At 51.5% G+C, this 14,024-nt stretch overlaps 1 protein-coding gene across 1 annotated transcript in view; it reads left to right on the top strand.

Annotated features, from left to right (window-relative positions):
* Positions 1–14,024, top strand: part of ZNRF1 (zinc and ring finger 1) — a 100,300-nt gene that overhangs the window by 78,575 nt on the left and 7,701 nt on the right. The window contains exon 2 of the mRNA XM_082608097.1: positions 7,476–7,571. Coding sequence (XP_082464223.1) covers positions 7,476–7,571 — 96 coding nt within the window. The remainder of the gene's footprint in view (positions 1–7,475; positions 7,572–14,024) is intronic.

The raw sequence follows: 14,024 nt of genomic DNA, 5'->3' as shown, positions 1-14,024 counted from the left end.
CCGGGGCATGAACCCGCGTCCCCTGCATCGGCAGGTGGACCCCCAACCACTGCACCACCAGGGAAGCCCACTTCATGCTTTTTATTGCTGAGTAGTGTTCTATTGCATTCCATGATTATACCACAGTTTATTTATCCATTCCGTTAATGATCAATTGAGTTGTTCCTGGGTTTTCTTGTTAAGAATAAGGCTGTGATGAACATTCTGATAAATATCTATTTGTAGACATATGTTTTCCTTTCTTTTAGGTAATATTTAGATGGGAATTCTTGGGTTAGGCTAGGTGTGTGTGTTTTGTCTTCCAAAGTGCTTGTGTCTTTTTACACTCCGTCCAACAATATGAGAGTTCCAGTTAGTCCACACCCTCACCAACATCGTTGTTGTCAATCTTTTAAATTTTAATGTTTGGCATCTTAATAAACAAATGTATTAAAGTCCTCCAGAGAAACAGAACCAATAGGAGATATAGATAAAGAGATTTATTGGTATTATAAGGAATTGACTCATGCAATTATGGTAGCAAGAAGTCCTGTGATCTGCTGTATGCAAGCAGAAGACCCAGGAAAGCCCACCAGCTTTAGTTTCAGCCCAAGTCTAAAGGCCTGAGAACCAGGAGAAAACCTATGGTGTACAGTCCAGTCCAAGGGCAGGAGAATACCAATGTCCCAAAACAAACAGGCAGAGAGCTCAAAATCTCCCTTCCTCTGCCTTTTTATTCTCTTCAGGTCTTCCACGGACTGGATGATGCCATTACTCGGGAGGGCAATCTGCTTTACTCAGTCCACAGATTCAGATGTGAACCTCATCCAGAAACACCCTGACAGACACACCCAGATATAATGTTTAACCAAATACCTACACACCCCATGACCCAGTCAAGTTGACACATAAAGTTGACCAACACAACAGATAGGTCAAATACATACACAGATACACAGACACTAATGTATTAAATTGATTTTAAGTATCAGTGTGGCTCTCTCCTCATACCTGCCTATGAGAATTTTATTGGCTTCTGGGGCAACAGGTGAGCCCCAGACCCTAGAATGGAATCTAGAGGCTGAGTCCAGAAGAGAGGTGTTGAAAGAAGCAACAGTCAGAACTGGTGGGCATATCCCTAGTCCAGAATGTTTTCCAGGAGAGACTGAACCAGACATCAGCAACTGATAAATTGTGCATTGGTTTCCAGTTATTTCTTTGATAGAGGGAGAGAGAGAGAGAGAGACAGAGAGAGAGAGAGGGAGTGTGTGTGTGTGTGTGTGTGTAGAATGTGATACAGCCTCTGCTCTTGGGGACACATTTCAGTACAGAATTGTAAAAGAAAGCCATCCAGTATTACCCCTTGACCTTTTATTTGTAATAAATCCCATTTAATAAAATTCATTTAGTCAAGTCTCAAAGCACCGCAAAGATGTGAGAGGGAAAAATCTACGCTGGAAACTAGGAACTACATGGTAGGGATGGAGTATGGGGGTGGGACTCCCTGCGCCCCTAGGTGAGAGACGTTACATCAGCCCCTCACCCAGACATAGGGCCTGCCTGGATAGCGTGGCTTCCTTTACCCTGGTTGCTTCTTTCGATTCTTCTCCCTTTAGGTGATCCCAGAGACAGGCAGAACTGGGGCAGGGCTAAAATAGCGCATCAGCATCGGAGGGAGGGTCTGAGAGGGAACTGGGGCAACGTGTAGCGCACACGTCCTGCCTGCCCGAGAATCAGGTCTTAAAGGAGAAGGTTGCCATTTTGGAAAGTGAGAAAAACCTTGCTTTGTATTGCATGATAAATTCTGTAGAGGCTTGAGAGAATCGTAACTTGAGCCGCTTGCCCCCCGACCTTTCCTCGGTTCCTCTCTCAGTCAAATGGAAGCACCTGGGTGAAGTCCGAGGGGCCCAATTAACCTGACCCAGGAAGACGCTTGATGCCCATGACCCTGTGTGCACTCCTGGGTCACTCTTGGTTCACTTGCCTGACACTACCTCCCTTTGGCCCGGTGGGAACAGGGTTAAGGCCCTGCGCCAGGTGCAGGCTTGTCTTTTCTCGGGAGCTTCAATCATTGGAGGACCTCTTGGGAAAGAAGGTGGGGACACTACTAGTTTCCCCACCCCCACCCCCTGCTCCGAGGCTCTCCCTGTTTTTCCGTCCCTCTTACCTTTTGCCCTTTATTTTCCATTTAAAAGGTAATTTGCAAACTCAGTGTCTTAGAACCAATGCTTTAGGCTCAGGGCCCGAGTGGAAAGCAGAGCTCTGTCTGTCCTTCCATTTTAACAGAATTCCCAGGAAAAAATTAACAGTTTTGTTACAGTTTATGAGATTATCCAGGACCATGGGTGCTTCAGGAGAAATTGCTGGGATGATGTGGAAGGTTTGAGGTGAATATTTGGTGATACCTTGTGTCTTTGTAGCATTTCACATTCTTTTTTTTTTTTTTGAATTTATTTATAAAAATTGGTGTTGGGTCTTCGTTGCTGAGCGTGGGCTTTCTCTAGTTGCGGTGAGTGGGGGCTACTCTTCGTTGCGGTGCACAGGCTTCTCATTGCGGTGACTTCTCGTGTTGCGGAGCACGAGCTCTAGGCGTGGGGGCTTCAGTAGTTGTGGCACGTGGGCTCTAGAGCGCAGGCTCGGTAGTTGTGGCACGTGGGCTCAGTAGTTGTGGCTCGCGGGCTCTAGAGCGCAGGCTCAGTCGTTGTGGCGCACGGGCTTAGTTGTTCCACGGCATGTGGGATCTTCCCTGACCAGGGATCGAACCTGTGTCCCCTGCATTGTCAGGCGGGTCCTTAACCACTGCGCCACCAGGGAAGCCCTCACATCCTTTTTGCCATGTGTGTCATCCTCCTGTACCAGTCAGCCTGTCCCACAGCCCGGGGGACATGGTGCACACTGGGTGGTAAGACTTCCTGGTTGTGTGCCAGCTCTGGCACTCTGGCTGCGTTACCTTGGGCAAGTGACCTACCTTGGTGTCCTCTTCTGCAAAATAGAGTTAACGTTAGCACCTACCTTATATTCCGGCAAATGAGAAGACACGTAAAGCCCAGTGGCTGCCCATAGCAACGTAAATGCAAGCTGTTATTTATCATCATGTGCACAAGTGGGTGCCGTAGAGGTTAGATGGGGACCTCAGCATGTACAGTGCCACGTCGGCTATACAGAAAGTGCCATACACAGTGCTCCAAAGTTCTGTGCTCTGAAGAGATGCCACCAGCAGTGATGGCCGCTGGCCACCCCCAGCACACTTTTGCATGACTTGTGGCCAATGTGCCCTGCTGGTCCATCACCCCCATCTCTCAGCCCACCCCCCAAATCCCTTCTCCAGCCTGTTCCTTCCTCCTTGTCAAGCACTGCCTGGCTTGATGATGATGATACCACTGTTCATTTGTTTAGCTTCTTTTTAGTGTGCTTTCAGGTTTCTTATCTCATTTGATCCTCAAAAGGGAGGTAAATGTCTCTATTTTTCAGACGAAGAACTGAGGTCCAGGGAGAGTAGATAACTTGCCAAGGTCTTGAGGCTGGAAAAGCCAGGTTATTTTGGTCTTTCCCACTCATGACAGACCCTGAGTTATTTTTTTGAGCCTTACACACACACACACACACACACACACACACACACACACACACACACGCAGAGTTAGGTGATGCAAGTGGTAATGACCCTGCTTTCATTAGAATATAGGTCTCTCCCTACTATAGTGGTGCTTCCTGCAAGACACAATATTTCCCAGCCCACCTCTTTTTTTTTTTTTTTTTGGCGGTACACGGGCCTCTCACCGCTGTGGCCTCTCCCATTGCGGAGCACAGGCTCCGGACGCGCAGGCTCAGCGGCCATGGCTCACGGGCCCAGCCGCCCTGCAGCATGTGGGATCCTCCCGGACCGGGGCACGAACCTGTGTCCCCTGCATCGGCAGGTGGACTCTCAACCACTGCGCCACCAGGGAAGCCCCCCACCTCTTTTTTAAAACCCTGTTCCGAGATGTGTTTCCCAACACCACCAAGCAATTAACTTAATTCTGATAGCATCTACCTGGAGATAGCATCAGATCCCACAGGTCAAGGGCTCAGTCCCACAAGACTGCCCCCCAATTCAGATGCCAATCACAAGCCCAGGTTGTCACCTCTGCTTCTGCCCAACTGGCTATTGATTGGAGGTTCCCATGCCCGCCCCCCCCCCACATTTGTTTAATATGCTAGAGTGGCTCCCAGAACTCAGAGAAACATTTTACTTACCAGATCAATGGTTTATTATAAAAGGATGTAACTCAGGAACAGCCCAAGGGGAGAGAAGCACAGGGCAAGGTGTGGGGAAAGGGCACAGGGCCAACACTGTCTCTAGGCACACTGCTCTCCTCAAATCTCCATGTGTGCACCAGCCCGGGAGCCCTCCAGACCCTTTTGGAGTTTTATGGGGGCTTCATGACATAGGCATGATTGATTAAATCATTGGCCATTGGTGATCGATCCAACCTCCAGGTCGAGGGTGGGACTGAAAGTTCCAGTCCTCTAATCACATGGTTGGTTCCCTTGGCAACCAGCCCCCATCCTTAGGTTAACTAGGGCTTTCCAGAAGTCACCTCATTAACATAAACTCTGGTGTGGTTGAAAGGGGCTGGTTATGAATAACAAGACACTCCTTTTCATCCTTTCACCTTTGGCTCTGGAGCTATTTCAGGAAGTGATGACAGAAAACCAAATATAATCAGCCTTAGGGAATTCCAAGGGTTTTAGGAGCTCTATGCCAGAAATGGGACAAAGACCAAATATATACTTAGGACTATAAATCACAATATCACACCTGCGGTCAGCTTTTTCTTCTCTAATGGCAAGGACTTTGGATTGGGAGCTAAGAAATCTTGATTCTGGTCTCAGCTCCACCCCTAAATTGTTTAACTGATGGCCTCCCTGGGGTCTCTTTCTTTATCTGTACAGTGAGAGGATTGGTCTGAACCTGTGAGTCTCAACTCGTTTTTTCCTAGGACATAAACGTCAGGTGACATTCCTTCCTAGACCTTCTTGTGGGGCGGCCTTCTTCCCAGCACCGTAGCTGTGACTCAGCCCCTCTCCTGTACTCAAGGAATCACGTTGGGATGCGAGGGTTCGAATGGCGCTATTGTAGCAACAGCAACGAATCTGTTCTGAGTTACCAGAAAAGGGAGTAATGTACGAGGTGAAGGGCTCTTCTTTAGTAAGAAATCACTTTACCACCTCCCAGTGGCTGCATCAGGACATAGTGTTAGAGGACCTGTCAGCAGCACGTCCACCCTGGCCTGCCCGCAGCCCTGAGCCCTCAGCCCGCAGACAGCCTGCTAACTTAGCAAGTTTAAAGTGGAAGCATCCTGTAGTCAAAGTGTTGCAAAACCTTGGTCTTTTTAAAACATTTTTTTAATAAATTTTTTATTTTTATTTTTTTGGCCGCACCACGCAGCATGTTGGGATCTCAGTTCCCCGACCAGGGATTGAACCCGTGCCCCTTGCATTGGAAGCACGGAGTCTTAACCACTGGACCGCCAGGGAAGACCCAACCTTGGTCTTTTGAGTCAGAAAAAAGGGTGAACAAATCTCCCAATGGCTGGTCATTCTATGGAATGTTATTTAAGTATTGGTTTATTTGCAGGGCACAGGCATGAGGGTAGATTCAAGGGTCCAGAGGGACTTAGGTTAGATGTGAAGAGCATCCTCCTCCTACCAGACTCGAGTTCATTACTCACCTGTGCCAGGAAACTGGGGATGGACCCTCCCTCATCACGTTTCTTTTCCGTCTTCTGGTTTTGTCATTAATGGATTCATAAGCATCCAGAGATCAGAAAATACAGCCCTTTCTCAAAGCTTGGCCAGAGTCCTTGGGATGGTAGCACTTCCAAGAATTTTTAGCCAAGACACTTAGATGCTAACGCTCTTTGAGGAAAGGGGTTGGAGGAATGGGAACGGTGCCACGGAGTCTGAGGTCCACATTGCCTGGAGTGAACCGGACTGTGGATTTTCTGTCGGGTCCTGTAGCTCAGAGCATTGTCACTGAAGAGAGGAGGGTTTGGAGAAGACTTCAAGCAAAGTGCTTGTGCCCTACCCGGGAACGTGGGAGCCAGCTTGCTTCCTGTCTCAGCACCACCAGCTGCCAGGGTGGAGGGCTTTCCATACAGAATGAGCGACTCCCCTCGGGAAGGACACTGGTGAAGGCGTGACCTCCTCTGTTCCTGGAGCTGCTAACAGTGAACATGAATCCTCGCCTCATAGTAAATATTGCTGAGAGATATTACCCGCATCCAGTGAAACCATGCGTGGGACATTTTGACCGCAAATTAACAGAAGAGTCTGATCTTCACAACAATATTTTGGTGTGCTGTATTTGACCTAGGAATTCCAGACTGAGAAAGTAGGGATTATGGTCACCAAAGGGAGCAGCTGTGATGTTTAAAATTCGATGTGGACAAATAAATAGATCACTTTTCAGTCTTTTTGATAGAATGGAAAAGAAGTAATCCATTTTAAAGTAATTTTTATTTTATTTTTTATTTTGTGGCTGCGACGTGCGGCTTGTGGGATCTTAGTTCCCCGAGCAGGGGTCAAACCCAGGCCCTCGGCATTGAAAGCACACAGTCCTAACCACTGGACCGCCAGGGAATTCCCCATTTGAAAGCAATTTTAATAAAAGTAAAATGGGGGAAATTGAAAATAGTGGATCTGTATTTATCTATAAAAATAGATCAAAAAATAATTTGTTAAAAAATAGATCAAAGGACTAGGTTTACTTAATGGAGTTCAGCTCAGAAGATTCTTAACCAAAGTCTCCAATACTGATACAGTTCTGATGAAACTCCCTGGGTGTATAAGCACACTTCCTCGGGAATAAAACAGCAGGGTCTTTCGCCTATCATTGTGAAACAGCTGTTACTCTTGGTGGCATATGGCCAAGGCATGTGTGGCATTTGGGAGTGCTCTGGAGGGCCGCCCTGTGGCTCGCACACTCTCGGAGGACAGCTGCCTGAGCCACGGGAGGAAAGGTGCTCTGGATGAGGGATGGAGGTGCCCAGGACTATAGGGATTCCTTCCACAGGTGATCCAGCCAAGTGGTTTGAGGGCTGGGAGGCGGAAGGGTGTTAAATTAAACTCTTATTATTCAAAGACAGATTATTTGGTTGCCTTGATTAGATCGATGCCTCCCTGTCCCCATTGCCCACTGGACCCCCTTGGGAAAGGGGAAAGGGTCTAAAAGAAAATAAAACTCAAATCAGCTGTCAGTGACTTCTGATAAACTTCAGCAAGGGGCATGACAAGGGTGAGCCCCAGTGAAAAAATGGGAATTGGAGGCTGTAATCAGAAAACAAAATGTTGCCTGCCTTTAATGAAGAAGTCAGCGGTAGGATGTATCTAGACTGTAATTCGCCATTTTGACTCTGACCCCACAGTGGCCAGAGTCACCTAAGAGTTTCCACATCTATGATGGATATATTTGGTTTGGAAAAAAACATTTCGTTCTATTTCCTCTTTTTCAGGTTTCAAGTGCCCCATTTGCTCCAAGTCTGTGGCTTCCGATGAGATGGAAATGCACTTTATAATGTGTCTGAGCAAACCTCGCCTCTCCTACAACGGTAAGAGCTTGGCTGGGGCGGGAGGTGTTGGGGGAGCTCTGAGCAAGGGTCTTTCCAGCCTCCGTGGCTCTGGGCAGCATGTCCACCCCGCCTTCCGGCAAGAGGAGTGGAACAGGGAGGAAGGCACAGGGGCGGGGTCTGGAAGTCCCTTGGGTGGCCAGTTAGCCCTGCCCTTTCTTCCACCCACTTAGTTCCTTGCACCTCTGGTCGGGAGACAGGCCTTGGTCACATAGTTGACAACAGAGGGCCCAGCGGGAGCACCAGCCCTCTGTGGGGAAGGGAGTCTGGGCTGTGCCTTGCACACAGTGCTTCAGCCTGACTCTCCACAGTAGAGTAGGTGTGATTTGTGGACACCTTTGGGGGTTGAGAATGCTGACTGGCCACCTCATTGCTGCCCTGAGGCTGTGCTGCTGCCTGCCTTGGAGGCAGCCATGGGACTGAGCAGTGAGCACAACGGGGGACCCAGTGAAACCCCCCTGCCACAGCACCCCTGTGGACAAAACGAGGGTCAGCACCTGCCTGGTTTACTTTGGGGAAGGCTTGGAGCCCAACTGTTCTGGGTTCAGAGCCTGCCTTGGCCACTTACTTACTGGCTCTGTGGTCTTGAACAAGTGCTCAGTTTGTAGAGCCTTGGTATTCTGGTCCCTAAAATGGGGATTTCAGTACAGGGTTCATCGGATTTTTGTCAGAATAAAGTGAGATATTACACATAAAAGCTTTCAGTCCGGAGCCTGACACGTGGTCAGTGCTCAGGAAGTTACAGCTGCCCCGAGATATGCAAGGCCGTCCCTGGGTTTCTTTTCATCCTTTTCTGAAGTGGACCGACTGACTGCTCTTGAGTTCCTTGCACCCTGTGCTGCCAGTGACTCTTGGGCCTTCCATCCTTACGTGCTTAGTTTGGTCTTCAAACCATGTTCCTCAGAGAACTGTGTCTTCTACGAGAATGGGCACTGGATCTGAGAGGGGTGTGCCCGACCTGACCCCAACCCCGGCCTGCCTCGTAGGTTAGGGTCACGGCGACGCTTAGGAAAACAGCGCTGAGATTTCTCAGGGCCCCAGGACCGGGCAGGAGGTGGGCCCGCATCACCTGACCCCCATCCTGTCCATGGAAGTTTCCCAGGTCGACTCTCCTTACAGACCTTCCTTGGGCTCCTGCCTCCTTAGACCCACCTGTGTAGGCCAGATAATTCCAGATTGTTCCTGCGAAATTAATCTGACGAATCTGATCCACTTGATTCTCCTGAAGACACGTCCTGCTATTCTCTGATCTCTTGTCTTGCACCGCCAACAGATTCTGGACGTGGGCCAGCTGGCCGGTTACCCTTTGTCTCAGATACACATGGTCTGGTGACCTTTGCCATCTCTGAGCCCAGGTGTCCTTCCCTCTCCTCTCCTCCCTGGTTGTCCAGGGAGCCCCCGTTCTCCCCAGGGGACAGCCTCTCCCGTCCCTGGGGACTGACTGATGCTGAGTCTCTGAGTCTCGTCCCTCGAGCTCTGGGCTCCCCGTCAGGCGCGTCGAGGATGCTCAGCTCCACTTCGTTCCTTGTCTCTGCCTGGGACCAGGGAGGGAGAGGAGCCTTCTCCGGCGGCTGACAGCCCTCCCCCGCCGTGTGACCTCAGAAACCGTGTTCACTTATTTCCCACGTGCGCAGCACCCCCGTGAAGGCTGCTTTTTGTCCCGTGGGGCACTGGGCAGAGTTCTCTGTGGACACTGCCTTGCTGTCATGAGAACACAAAGCAGCCTCAGAGTGGGCTCACCCGACAGGCCTGGGCTCTTGGCGTCATAAGGGAGAACTTTGCAGGGCAGCTGTGGAGGGCAGAGCGCTCTTGGGGCCACTCTGTAAGGAGGACCCACGTGCCCGGCTTGGACAGTGGGGGAGGTGAGGGCATGGGCTTCTCTCCCGGAGAACTGCCCAGGATACCTGCAGCGCCTCTTCCACGTACGTGGAAGCACGTACGTGAGCACGTACGTGCCAGCGCTGCCATAGGTGTCCTTGCCTTTCCTCTTTGCCTCCAAAGAGAGGCAGCCTTGGAGAGCAGTCCTGACAGCCCAGCCCGAGCACAGGTCGCCTGCAGAAGCTACACTCAGAGTCGGAGTCCCCTTAGAGGAAGCAGAGGTTGGCCAACCAGTCTGAGGCATAACCGTGGCTATTCTTGGTCTCTTCCCACTTTTTCCTTCCTCTCATTGAAAAGCTACCTCTTTGGGGGAGTGGGGTGTGTGTTTGTGTGTGAGAGAGTGTGTGAGTGTGAGTGTAAATTAGAAGCTTTAAACTGGAAGATCTCTTTTGCAAAAGCCAGTCCTTTACCACCTGAGGCAAAGAAAGGCATGTTGTTCCTGGTCCCATCAGTGGAATTTGTCTTAAGGTGAGGAAAGTGCTTCAGAAACAGTGGCCTGGCCCCTCCATCATGGCTGGATTCCTCACATTCAGTCTTTGTCTTTTCTAAAGACACCTAACCCTTCCAGATAAGAGAAAGGCATTTGTCACTTGGGGTTTGTATATGGAGTGTGAGTCTCCGGGCTGGTCTAGGGCCTGGTTTAGTTCAGATAAGGCACAGGTCTTTCGGGGCCTTAGGCCAAAGTCCCAGGTCGGACCTCTAGGTATTTATTTTGGTTTTGCCAGTAACATATTTTACCAGTGATTTCTTATCATCCTGACCTCCCCAGCTTCACTTTATCTCTTCTACCAAAAAAGAAAAAAGTTGGGGCTTCCCTGGTGGCGCAGTGGTTGAGGGTCCGCCTGCTGATGCAGGGGATACGGGTTCGTGCCCCGGTCCGGGAAGATCCCACATGCCGCAGAGCGGCTGGGCCCGTGAGCCATGGCCTCTGAGCCTGCGCGCCTGGAGCCTGTGCTCCGCAACGGGAGAGGCCACAACAGTGAGAGGCCCGCATACCACAAAAAAAAAAAAAAAAAAAAAAAAAAAAAGTGAAGAGACTTAAAGCATTTGTGAGGTGTAGAACTCCCAGAATCTTTCTGGAAAGGGGAGAATCTGAGACTTTCTTAGTGGATTAAGAAGCGCTATATTCTTGTGAAGATTCACTGGAATTCCTGGTCACTCCCATCTACACACATACACACACACACACACACACACACACACACACACATACCCTTCCTGTAGCTGCTGGCACCAATTGGGGAAATTTTTAGGAAATTTATAGCGGTTATATAAGATGAAATTTAGTTAACCACCAAAGTGGGGGGGAGTAGAAACCTCCTAAATGAGACAGATAGAAAGTAGTATTTTTCTTATTATGAGGGTTGGCCTGAGCCATGGGTTGGAAGGCCTCCAGTAGCTGCCTGCCAGATTTAAAGAAAAAAAAAGCCAGTTTTGGAAAGGCATGACTAGTTTAACTGGTTTACCCTGTGCTCAAGAGAAATGTGAAGGCCAGTAACTGGTGCTTCTCGGCAGGCACCTGGTTTGTGAGTCCTGGTGACCCATTGGGAGGGGTAGGGAAGGCACCACAGAGCGCAGAATCGTCTATCCTCCATTCTCTTCAGTGGGCAGCTCTGAACCCAGGACCCCGCAAAGATGAGAGAGAGTTGGGGGGACCGGGACCCCTTTCTGCAGGTAACTGTGGTCAGCTTGATTGGGCCTTGTCATTTCTCTTCCTTTCCAATATCTGTTTGTGGTTCTGAGACTGGGGGAACTTGCATTCTCAAGAACATGCACTCAGCTTTTGACCATCCTACTGGTCAGCCAGCAAAATGAGCCTTGAGATGAGGGGCCTGATTCTGCTATGAACAGAAGAGAGTCACAGTACTGGAGTGGAGGGGGGTCGTGACAGATGACTGATTGTCCATTGAAAGCTGAGGAGACCCTGGTTCCAGGACCAACCAGGGGTCCTTGGCTCTGGGAGAGTCTGGCGTGTGGCAGGTCCGTTTGCCAGCAGTATTAAGAGAGCTTGATGGCTGTCAAAGCAGCTTCAAAAGTTCCTCTCCCCCTCGCTTTCTTCTGGGGCACAGACCCATGCCCTGCTTCTTAGGTCCTGACCATCCATCCCTCCTCTCTACTGAAAGTCATTGCCCCCAACTCCAGGGCTCTTGAAATGATAAATGTCACACAAGGTTTCTTTAAAGGAAAGGGAATCTGGCTCCCCCCAAAGCAGGAATGCCTCCTGCTAGTTTAGCCCCAGCCAGCAGACCTGTGTAAATAGTGCTCGTGTAGCCCATGTCTCTGCTCTCAGGGATCCTGTGGTTGGGGTGGCAGTGCCTTTTCTTGGGCCTTGGGGAGCCAGGTTCTGGCCGGGGAGTGTGCCCAGCCCAGTGGGGCACTGCCAGGAGCTATTGTTCAATGCCTAGCAGCAGCTGAGTCTGACTGCAAGGTGTCTGGAGGTGTCTGTCTGTCTGGGTGCTCTTCCTGCAGGAGGAAAGGGAGGAGGACTCCCGGCAGGCCGCTGGGTGAATGAGGAGTGGGTGGGAGGGAGACCGGAGGAGAGGGGACCGAATGGGGTCAGAGGCAGCCTCTGTAAACAGGAAGCCCTGCGGGCCTGAGGGCTCCCCGCTCTGCTTGTCGTGATCGCAGCCCATCTCGTCAGAACAATTGGATCCAGAACAATTGGGTCGTGCCTCACAGTCTGTGGGTTGCGGTGGAGACGCCACTGGTGGTAGGGGAACTCTCTACTCGAAGTCTCCCCTTTGCCTGGAGATTTCCCAAGAAGGGAGCTGGCGACGCCTGGCAGTGGTGGCACTGCCCCTTCCTGTCCCCCAGGAGGCTGGGCCAGCAGCTCTGCGCATGCCGAAGGGTCTACAAGCCTGGGCTCTTCCACACCTAGGCTGGAAATGAGGCCGGCGGTGGAGCCTTTGTTTCTGAGTCATTTGCTGGGGATTCTCCCTCTGGCTCCCACTTTCCTTCCTCCTAAGACTGTGACTGCCATCAGGCAGCAGGGGAAGTGGGTTCTGTACGGCACCGCTCAGCTGCACCACGCCAGCCTTCCCTCCATGCTGCCGGCAGCTCTGCGGGTCCCCTCGGGGGACGTCGAGCCTGTGCTCTCTGCAGGGCAGCGGTACAGCTCCCTCAGCCTGGCCTGTTCATGCCGAGCACCCAGGTTCCTCCACCACGTTCACAAAGAGAAAGATCTGAAGCTGTCTGTGAGATGGTGGTGGTTTCCAGCCGCAAGGAAGAGACTCTACTGCCTGGTCATTTAAGGAAAGGAGGCAGGGTGGCCAAGTGGAAGGAGCTTGGTGTGGGAGTCATGGCCACTTACCAGCTGCCTGAGCTGAAGCGCAGACATCCCCCCAGGGTCTTTAGGACTCACTGAGATGTGTGTGCGACATGTGTGGCATACAGCTGCCCCCAAAGAAGTGAGGGCTCCTTTTTCTCCTCCTCCTCGATCACTTTTCTCAGATAAACAGCAGCTGTCAGGAAGGGGGCAGAAGTGTGCCATCACCTCCCACCGCAGCGCAGTCACAGAGAGCGTCGCCTGCCACTCTGGGCTGGCTAGAGGGCCAGGCATTGGCACCGTCAGCACGATCCCTCAGGCCAGCCACACGTCCACACTCCCCCCTGGGCAGGGCCATTGGCTTTGCACACGATGTCGGGAAGCTGGCGGCTGTGGGTGCTTGAGGGGCAGTAAGAAAAGGGAAGAAAGCACAGCTTGGTTCTGTGTTCTCCTCAGCCAGCATCGGTTGAGCCCCCCTCCTCTAGGGACCTCAGGTGCCCGGGGGCGTTTGGGTCCATCTGCAGAGTGGCCTTAACTTGTGCCAGGCTCGGGGTCCCCAGCTTCAGACTGCAAGGTCCTCCGACAGCAGACAGCAGGCTCCCATCACAAGAGTGCGGAAGTCTCGTAGGATCTGGGTGATAGCCAGGCTTCAGCTTCAGCCATTTCCCCTCGCCTGCTAGGCGCCCAGGGACAGCTGGGGGCTGCTGATTCCTAGAGCCCAGGGATTGGGACGGGAAGTTTTACCCAGCCCACTCAGGCCTGTGGCTGGATTTGGGCTCCTGCCTTCCGCTGTGGGGAGATGTTGCTCCCCGGGCACTGCGCTGGGTGTGAGCACTCCCTGCTGCCGCACGCTCTCAGGGCCCCAGCCCTGGCTCCTCTTCATCCCAGGACCCCTCAGGCAGCCTTTTGCAGCCAGGGCTCTGGGTGCTGGTGAAATGTGCTCCCCACTTGTGCCAGCCTGGCAGGCAGCTGTGTGGTTTAGTTCTTCCCATCCGTGCTGCAGACCCAGGCTGGCTGCTAAGCACTGTGCATGAAGATGTCCTGTAATGGGTTGTGTGGTGGCGATCGACTGTTCGTAAGAAAAGTCTAGTGTCGAGCCTCCACGTACTCAAGTCTGAGTCCTTGATAAGAAGATGAACCGCCCTTGTGCCACTTTCTCCTTCCCCTTCCCCTAGTGATACCTAGCGAGAAAAGAGCGGAGAGTCCAGTCCAGTCCCGCTGAAGAAGCAAACCCCAGGTCTCGTCCCCTTGCCTGGCTCCCGCCCCCATCCCAGCCTGGACCTGACAGGACA

Source organism: Mesoplodon mirus (assembly GCF_964341445.2).
Source record: "Mesoplodon mirus genome assembly, chromosome: 19".
In the NCBI taxonomy this organism is placed as follows: domain Eukaryota; kingdom Metazoa; phylum Chordata; class Mammalia; order Artiodactyla; family Ziphiidae; genus Mesoplodon; species Mesoplodon mirus.
This window is presented reverse-complemented; position numbering and strand designations above follow the sequence as displayed.